Source organism: Motacilla alba, chromosome 3 (genome assembly GCF_015832195.1).
Source record: "Motacilla alba alba isolate MOTALB_02 chromosome 3, Motacilla_alba_V1.0_pri, whole genome shotgun sequence".
NCBI lineage: Eukaryota > Metazoa > Chordata > Aves > Passeriformes > Motacillidae > Motacilla > Motacilla alba.
Genome location: NC_052018.1, coordinates 33,893,613 through 33,903,477, shown reverse-complemented (window position 1 = coordinate 33,903,477; position 9,865 = coordinate 33,893,613). Strand labels below are relative to the sequence as shown.

The 9,865-nt window shown below is 49.2% G+C and overlaps 1 protein-coding gene across 2 annotated transcripts; it reads left to right on the top strand.

The window, feature by feature from the left end:
* Nucleotides 1–1,629: 1,629 nt before the first annotated feature.
* On the top strand, nt 1,630–9,024 carry TENT5A (terminal nucleotidyltransferase 5A). Of its 2 annotated transcripts, none has more exons than XM_038133193.1 (3): nt 1,630–1,800; nt 2,630–3,137; nt 4,147–9,024. In XM_038133193.1, the coding sequence occupies exons 2-3, from the start codon at nt 2,715–2,717 to the stop codon at nt 4,924–4,926; spliced, it is 1,203 nt and encodes a 400-aa protein (XP_037989121.1). In that variant the 5' UTR covers nt 1,630–1,800; nt 2,630–2,714; the 3' UTR covers nt 4,927–9,024. The 2 variants fall into 2 exon arrangements, with proteins under 2 accessions (XP_037989121.1, XP_037989120.1); XM_038133192.1 differs by lacking the exon at nt 1,630–1,800 and adding an exon at nt 2,203–2,419.
* Nucleotides 9,025–9,865: the final 841 nt, after the last annotated feature.

The window sequence follows — 9,865 nt, the reverse complement described above, 5'->3', positions numbered from 1 at the left end:
GCTGATTACTGATAATGATAATTTGCTTATAAATAAGGTGGTATTTACCCCTTTTGAAAGATTAAATCATGTGCCCTAGTGAACTGTGGTTCACCTGAGTGATGCCAGGCTGGGAATGGGGTTATGTTTTAACCTCTCTGAGCTTCCTGACTGCACAGGGAGGGCAGTGACACCTCAGTGCTGAGGGCAGTGACGCCTCAGTGCTGCAGGCAGGCAGCCCCCGCGGTGGGACCCCTGGGAGCCCCTGCCCTCGGCTGTCACCTGCCTGGGCCTCAGGAGCCCCGGGGGAGGCGAGCAGTGCCTCTCTCCTCTGGGGATGCATGGCCAGCGTGAGGAGATGCTGCTCCTGCCCCAAGGGGGAGAGTGGGGTCTCCCTGCGCCCAGCAGCAGTAGCCAGTGGCCCAGGCTCCCAGCCGCCAGCTGAAGGTTCCCCTCACCAGGCTCCCCTGCCAGCAGGCCACTTAGTCTGAATATTTATTTTATATAAAGGAATAAACTGGCAAACTCGGTTCAATATGCTGGCAGACGTACAAGGTTCTGCTCCTGCTGTTAAGCTGCAGTCCCTTGTACACAGTCTTATTTTAAAAGCTTTCTACTTTCTTTTTTTTTTTTCCTGTAACACATTGACAGAGAGCAATACAAACACTTTTAACGCCTCCTGAGTGGCACGGGGAGGGGACGGCGGTGCCGCATGACGGGGCACAGGGGGGAGTCACCCCCGCTCCGTGTCTGCTCCGGCGTGAGGAGCAGACTCGCGCGGCTGGAGCCATAGGGACTGTGGGCAATGGATCAAAGCCCGAGCCGCCCCCGGCCCCCCCGCCCCGCCCTGCGGAGCCGGCAGGGGGCGCCCTTGCCCCGCGCTGCGCCGGCCGGGAGCGCCCCGACGGGGCGGGCGCAGCGCGGCGGGACCCCCGCCCGGGGTGTGCGGTGGGAGGGCGAGTGCCGGGCTCGGGGGCTTCCCGAACAGCCCCACACCTCTAACCCCATCCCGAGGCGGGAGAAGATGGGGGCGCGCTAAAAATGGGGGGAGGGGACAGTAAACCCCGTCGGGCTATGTCGCCCACCCCCCCACCGTTTTCGGCCAAGTGCTCGGCTGAGGGAGCTGCGCGTCACGTCGGCGCGCACCCCCATTAGCCCCTCCTGCCGCGCGTCACAAAACTGCGAGCGGTGACGCAACACCGTCCATGATCCCCCCCCGCCCGTGTTCCCCAGCACTGCATCCTTCCGCGCAACCCGCTGTCTATACCGCGCTGGCCCCGGGTGCTGCTGCGAGTGTCGGGTGTGTGCGCTTAGTCTGTTTTAAATAGTATGTATATGTTTTAAATAGTATCTGTCTTGGAATAGTATCGATATGCCTATAGTATCTATATGTATTTTAAATAATAACTATATGTACATGTATGTACGTAGCAGGTGAAAAACAAGCAGATGCAATCATCGTTGTTTAAAAGAAAATGCAAATAAAATATATGGGTATGTTTATATAATATGCTTGTCTTCCACGTCATTTTTACGGCTCGGCGGTTATCCAAGTTGCACTCTATAAGCAGGATGCTCCTCTAGAAGGCACCGGCTCCTCCGTGGTCTCCGAGATGTCTTTTTCCTCCCCTCGCCGGCGAGGAGGGCGGGCGGGCACGAGGGAAGGGGCCGGGCCGGGGCCGGGCAGGCACGGCGTGATGCCGCTGCGCTGTCGCAGGCGGCTCTGGAAATCTCGGTCAGGAGCCGAACAGCGCAAACCACACGTCCCGGGATCCTCGGCATCTGCTTGGACAGGGGCTCTTGCCAAATTCCGTCGCTCTGGTATGAAGTTTGGCTGAGCCTGGGATGACCGGGAATGTCGGGGGGGCGGGCGGGGGGGGGGGGGAGTAAAAAGCCAGAGGGAAAAAAAAAAGCCGGGAATGAATGGCAGCGCGGAGCTGGGTGCCCCTGGGCGCGCATCGAGGCACGGCAGGAGCGGGAGGGGCCGCGCCCCGTTCGGGGCAGGGAGCGCTGCTGCACTTGTTGCCTCCCCGCAGCCGTGCGGGGGAGGCTGCGCTGCGCTGCGCGGCTCTCCGAGCCCGGGGCGGTGCGGGACGGCCGCGCTGGGCGCTCCGCCGGCGCGGAGGGGCGGGCGGGAGGGCGGCCCGCGGGTGCGCGGGGTGTGGGCGGGCCGGGGGCACCGCCGAGGCCGGCCATGCAGATAGAGGGGGCGGGACGCGGGCGCCGTGACTCGGAGCCCCGGAAGCGCGGAGAAACCCCGTATAAAAACTACTGGGGACCTTTCCCGGCCAGAACTACGAAAGCTCCGGAGACGGCGGCAGCCTGCGGCGGCAGCGAGCGGGGCGGCCTCTTGGGCGGTGCGGGGCGGCCTCTCCGTCGGCGCGGGGCGGCCTCTGCCCCGGCGGGAGCGCGGAGAGCGGCGCAAGCAGCGGCGCTGCAGGTCGGGCACCTTCCCTTATCGTGCAGCACCACCTGGCTCCGAGGGGCTTTTTCTCCTCCCACCCCCCCATTTCATTTATTTATTTTTTTAATCTAATCAGTAGGTGTGTCCCCCCGCTTCCTCACTGAAAGGGACGGCCGCAGGGGAACGGAGCTCGGGCGCCGGGTGCACGCAGCTGCTGACCGCTGGTTTTTCCTCCTCTTTTGCCAGGCGCGGAGAGAGAGAGGCCCCGGGGGGCCGGCGGGGAGCCGGAGCGGTGCCTGGATCCAGCCCGGGGAGGCGGCGGCCGCTCACCATGGCAGACGATGAGAAGGCCGGCGGGAGTTCCGCGGACGGCGGCGAGAGCGCGCACTGCAACGTGCTGAGCTGGGAGCAAGTGCAGCGTCTGGACCGCATCCTCAGCGAAACCATCCCCATCCACGGCCGCGGTAACTTCCCCACGCTGGCCATGCAGCCTCGCCAGATCGTCAAGGTGGTGCGGAGCCGGCTGGAAGAGAAGGGCATCGGCCTGCGGGACGTGCGGCTGAACGGCTCGGCCGCCAGCCACGTCCTCCACCAGGACAGCGGCCTGGGCTACAAGGACTTGGACCTCATCTTCTGCGCCGACCTCAAAGGAGAAGCCGAATTTCAGACTGTGAAGGACGTGGTCTTGGACTGCCTCTTGGATTTCTTACCCGAGGGGGTGAATAAGGAGAAGATCACGCCTCTCACACTCAAGGTAAACCTGACCTCTGCCCAGACGCCCGGAGCGGGCAGGTGTGAGCGCCTGTCTGCGGGGAGTGGGCACCTTACCCCTGGGGATGGAGTGGTGCGCTCAGGGACGCAGCTCCCCCCCGCACCTCCTCGACCCACGGGAACCCCGAGCGATTTATTCACCCTGCGCTTAAAACCGAGGAGGAGTTTACAGTGAAGTGCCCTGACCGGGGCTCTTCAGGATTAATTAGCTTTTTCTCCCTCCCGGTTGATTTGCTGGGAGCCTTGTTTTACCTGGGGCGTGTGCCAGGCGCTGCACACCTCTCTCCCAGCCCGGCTCGGCGGCAGCTCGGTGTGCCGGCCCCGGTTCCCGGGTGCACGGGGAGCGTAGATGGATTTAACATCTGCAAGAAGGAAACCCCGTCTGCAAGGCATGCTTCCAGCTGTGCTAAGTGCCCCAGTGGGGAGGCATATTCCCTCCTCTAGAAGACACTTTGCTTGAGTTGATTAGGCTGAATCCAAATCCTTCCAGATTTTTAGAGGGATTTTTTTTTTTTTAATATGGGACTGATTTATGGAACCTGCACTGGTAGGATTGAGGGGAATGAACATTTGCTAACTTGTTCTTAGGGAAGTAGAGAGAGAAGTAAAAACCAATAAATAAGATTTCTTTTTAGATTGTAGTGGTGACCTTCTGCATATGGGTGCAGGCATTTTTGGCAGATGTGCCGTGGTCTTAGTCTGTAGATGTATTTAGAAGTGACTGAGCTAAGTAGTGCTGCTATATGCTTCCCTTGCATGACACAGTCCCAGCAGAACACCCTCCCCTGTCATACCCTTGCAGTGACAGCATTTTGAGCTCTCACATTAGCCACTTACTCTGTGGTTTGTATCTGCAGGCTCCGTGAAATCTTTTATGAAATGCAGATATTGGGGGGGTGGGGGGGGGGCTTGGGAGGGGTGAGCAGATGCAGTGAAGGAGAAATTTCTTGGATCTTTGTCTTGATTTGCTAATTTTATCTTTCTGATTATAGGAGGCTTATGTGCAGAAAATGGTAAAAGTATGCAATGATTCAGACCGATGGAGTCTTATCTCCCTGTCCAACAACAGTGGCAAAAATGTGGAGCTGAAATTTGTGGACTCTCTGAGGCGGCAGTTTGAATTCAGTGTCGATTCCTTTCAAATCAAGCTGGACTCCCTGCTGCTTTTTTATGAGTGCTCAGAGAATCCGATGACTGAAACTTTTCACCCAACTATCATTGGCGAGAGCGTTTATGGGGATTTCCAGGAAGCCTTTGATCACCTCTGCAACAAGATAATTGCCACCAGAAACCCAGAAGAAATCAGAGGAGGTGGTCTTCTGAAGTACTGCAACCTTTTGGTAAGGGGCTTTAGGGCAGCCTCTGAATCTGAGATTAAATCCCTGCAGAGATACATGTGTTCGAGGTTTTTCATTGACTTCTCAGACATTGGCGAACAGCAGAGAAAGCTGGAGTCCTACTTGCAGAACCACTTTGTGGGATTAGAAGACCGCAAGTATGACTATCTCATGACCCTTCACGGTGTGGTGAATGAGAGCACAGTGTGCCTGATGGGACATGAGAGGAGACAGACTCTGAATCTGATCACCATGCTGGCCATCCGGGTCCTAGCCGAGCAAAATATCATCCCCAACGTGGCCAATGTCACCTGCTATTACCAGCCAGCCCCGTACGTAGCAGATGCCAACTTCAGCAATTACTACATTGCCCAGGTTCAGACGGTGTTCCCTTGCCAGCAGCACACATACTCTACTTGGCTGCCCTGTAATTAAGAACTGAAGTTAGTAGACCCCATGGAGAGAACTTTTTCTAAGATGTAGGAAGGGGCGACGGGTCCCTCTGAAATGGGGTGTTTTGTGCAATGATGATCTGCTCTAGTTTTCAAGCTTGGGACAAGCTTGTGATTCTTCTAATAATTAATGGGAGCATGATCAAGAAAGAACCCCAAAATAATTGGATCCTACCCCAGAGCACAAGAGGCCTGTCATTAAAAGCAACCAGCTTCCCCTGAAATAAGTGAGGGAGGAATGCTTGATGACAATATGGGTTGGCAATATCTGCTCCCATAGCTTTGGCATAGAGAAGGTGGGAAAGCCTTATTTTCTTTTATTTTTATTCTTACTCTAGAATGGGATCTGCAAAAGGGAGAATATGAAAGAAACAAAACAAAACAACAAAAAAAAAACAACAAAAGTAAAAAAACTTCACAAAAAACAGTTCTATATATATTCAGGAGTTAAAAGTTAGAGGCATAAAGCAGAGATAAGCTGAATAAAGTTGTATATTGGAATTACTGCATTTGGGGCTTGCAGCAAGTGCCGTCTATGGATTGACCATGTAGAATGTATAGCTTGCTTGACTAGAATGCTTTACCAGAAACAGCTTGCTCCAAATGAACAGTAGTGGATTGGTACAGTTATAGAAACAGAAACACGTACGATGACAAAGTCCATTATTTCCAGCTGTGTGCATGCCTCACATTTTAAAAATGTGAGAATGCTGGAAAACCAGCTGTGGCAAGAAGTATATACTTAAGGACCAAAGATTTCACAAAAAAGTTATCCAAGCAAAGAAGATACAGTAGAGTATATATATATATATATATAAATATATATATATGTAAAAGGAGATGTTCCTATATTTGTACACACCAATAGTAATCAAAAGTGCCTGATGCCTTCATAAAATTTGAAGTGAGAAAAAATATATAGTTTTGTGGTTTAACCATGCATTTTGTTTTATCAGGGACACAACGATAAAGAAAAGCAAACCAACCCATAAGCTTGTGAATAAGTGGTGGAGGAAATGCCCTATTTTTTTTCTTGGCAAATACCTGTACAGAGTTAATGTTTTGTCGGTGTGCTATTATCCTAGGTACGTGTGTGTATGTGTGTATATATATGTTTGTGTGTGTATATATGTACATGTTATTGGTGTATATCTATATATATACACACACAATATATATTAATGTGGTCTAGGAAAATGTAGCAATTAAGGAATGTTTAAATAAAGTACTACTTGTTTTCCAGTTTGCAACAGGATGTCATAGGACAGTGGGCACCTTGCAGTGAAATTTTAACCCACACCTGAGAAATTTGGAGTAAATGAACCAGTCAGGATTAAGGTGGGATTCAGATAATGTCTTTGGTTGCAGGAACAAGGATTACAGTAATTCAGTAGGTTGCTTGTGAGCCATAATAATTCCACAGATGGAGAAACATATGACTAGCTGATTTTTTTAACTGTTTTGTACTGTAATGCCATTTTGACATTTAACCCACTAATGTTGTGACTGCATACCTCCATGATGTGTAATTTCAGTGGAACGTGGATCAAAGATAGGTTTATTTAAACCCCCTGACAGCTAAAGAATATTGTATTAGTTGGTAATTTGAACACTAATTGTTAATATTTAAAAGAGTATTTTTAATAGAATGCATTATGCATTCCAGGACCACTAGAATTTAGCAAATGTGAAATGAACCCTTTTTAAGAGTGTTGCACGATTGCTGAAAACTATATTTTATATATATATTATATATATATATATTTTTATGCAAATATTAAACATCTTTGATCTGGTTGTCACACTGCATTTACAATTTTAGTACTGTACTTTATTTAAATGGAATCACTTTACATTGGAACAATAGCTATTCACTTTCATTTCCTCTCCCGAAAGACCAGCAGGGGGGAAAAAACCAACCTCCTCCACTGCTGTTTTCACTTCAGTGCCATCTCTGAAGGTGTTAAATTCTTTGTTGTGCTTTGAAAACCTAATGACTAAGTGACACTTGACTCTGATAGTTTGCTTTTGCTTTCTGAGGGGGGAGAAAAAGAAAAAAAGGGAATTCAGGCTTTTGAAGGAAGTCCGTCTGTGCCCTGCCTGGTCACAGGCAGGGTCTGGCGTTGGAGTCGGGGCAGAGAGAGGGAGAGGACTCGTGTCCTGGCAGTGTATTTTCCCTATGGAGTGAGTAAGGTACATCTATTTTTGTCGCGCTTTGTACTTTTCACTCTGCAGGCACTTTAATAGGAACCCGATTTGTTTACTGAAGCACCTTCCCTGCGAGTCCTTCAGGAAACTTAAAAGCTGGTCCATTGCCGTTGCTAGCGTTGACGTGCAGACCTTGTCCCCACCTTCCCTTCCTTTGGTGCTGGCTTCTCGTCCCAGCGAGGTTCCCTCCAGCCCTCTGGAGGCTCCGGGCTGGGTGCTCCTGGCTCCCCGTACCTCCTGCTCCTGGTTTGTTAGCGGAAGCGAGGGGAGGGCTGGGGAAATAGGATCAGCTGGTGATGCGGTATGTCTTCTCTCCCACAACTATTTGTGGCAAATAAATGACTCATCCTCTCTTTAAAAGGGTTTGAGAATCTATAGCTGTGCCACAACCACAGAATGCTGATAATACATGATACAGTGCTGTTTTTCCTTTGAAGGACCTTTTATTTTTGCCATTGCTTGAAAGAAAGTTTTGAATTACTTCCTCTCAGCACAAATCTAATTGTGGGTTGGGTTTTTTTTTTGATTGACAGCAGCTAGTTACCTTGTAGTGCATACAGCAGGGCTCTGAGCTAAACTGCACCTTTTGGCATTTGCATTTTGATACATATATAATATGTTTTTATATATATTATATAGGTATTCCAGATCTGTTTTGCATATGTTAATGATGAAGTGGTGGAACTGGTGGAGCTTTGTTTTATTTGTGACTGATGGCTTAAAATGTGCCTGGTGTTAGAGGTGGGAAGAAGGCATGAGTTCAGGCCAAGAGTAAAATAAGAACCCCTTTTCAAAGCTGGTTTATTTCTGTGGTTTGCACACCTTTCCCTCCATAAAGTCTGACTTCTTTTTAACTGTTTTTCCCCCTCCTCTTCAGCACACTGGTACTTTTAAAGTTAATAACCGTGTTCTTGCTTTGTGGACTTGATCTGTCCCATCCAATCAGCCGTAAGGTTAGAGCTTGTGCTACAGAAGACAGTGCCCCTTTTAAAGAGCTGAACTGATTAAAGACATTGACCTGATTACAGTAAAACTGTTTGTGCCACCACTGAATTTCCTGCTAACCAACGGGGCGCTAAACTTGGTTAAATGTAACGATCTTGAAACAACCAAGAGCTTTTAAATGGGATTTTTCTTCTTTTTTTTTTTTTCCTTAGACGTAGCTGTCCTCTCAGATGAAAAAACATTTCTCCTAAAAATAGAAGGGCAATTAGAAGACCAAAAAGATGATATTTTTCTAATTTCTCGTATTGCACTTAAAATATTTTTTATCTTGCACAAAGGCCTTCACACAAATCCTCTAAACAGCTCTTACTAAATGCTTGGTTTGCATCACATCAGAAGCTCCTACCAGTTCAAAAAAGGCGCTTTTTTTTAATTGAGAAAATGAAGTGTGTTAGATGAAACTGCACAGAAAAGGAAAAATTGTATTTGCATATTCAGCTCCTATTTGAATATATTCTTTTGTATGGTTTTCTTTATTTGCAAGAATTTCCCTTGCAAGAAAGAAAATCAGTGTACTGTTTTGCTGTTGTAATAGTGGTTTGCTAACAAAATAAATAGTAAAAAAAAAAATAGCCTGCAAATTTCAAGACATCTTGGCTAAAGGCACTGCAGGCTCCTGCAGTCTGTAGGAGTCTGTGCAGATTTGCTTTCCCTCAAATTTCCTTACAACTGTTGCCTTCTGCAAGGCATCCTGTTGCAGCAAACTGCTCCTTGGATTGCTCTTTTGGAACATTTTGACTATAGGCTTTGTCACAGATAGAAAAAGAGCTGATGGAAAACAGACTCTAGAGGGAACAGATTGTGAATTTTGTTTACAGCATCCAATATTTGGATTTTTTTGTAAATAAAAAGAAGTTATTTTTTTCTATTGATTTGTGTCTGCTGTCTTCCATGTCTGAAATAGCTCTGGCCTGCTCCTACTGAATACCAAGTTTGCTTTCATTAAAAGAGGACAAGGGCAGCACTTTTCTGAGAAGAGTAGCATTCGGCTGCTTCCCGATTGGAGCACAGAACATTTTGAAAAGCCCTGCCTCATGCCAGCTGAGTTTGGCTGGCTGTACTCAGCAGCAGAGGAACCTCCCCAGCCACTGCCAAAAATACGCACTCCAGCACCAGTTGGGCCGTGCAAGTGGTCCGAAACACGAAAGGGAAACTGCGCCATGGCAACCCCACGCCCTCACTGCCTTCCCTGTGTCGGTCACGGGACCGGGCATTTGTGACTGTGGCTGTGCTCGGTGCACCACAAACCACCATGCTGGCAGGAGTGTGGGGGTCCTAGTGTGCTTGAGGTATATTTGGGGGGGGCTGATGTCTCCACCTTGCCATTTTGGTAGGTCTGCGAGGCAATGATGTGCTGCTGCCTGGGTGTAAAGGTGGTGCCAGCTGTACTGGGTAGGGTGCTGCTGGTCCTGAAGCTTGGGGTGCTTCTGGGGAGAAGGGATGCACATGCCTGATTCAGCTGCTGAATCAGTCCACTTTCTGCAGATTCAATGTTTACTCTTCTTCCCTGCCCTACAATGCTGCCCTTGTCAGCAGAGGTATTTTCTGTTTTCTATGTTTACAGGAGAGATGCCTCAGTAATGAAGGCTAATTTCCTCAAAAAGCACTTCAAGGGGATATAAAATATTAATTTACAATGCTCGTGGCAATGCTTTTTCAGCCATGGTGCCTCAGGCTGACCCAAATTTGAAAAATATTGGCTAAGAGTC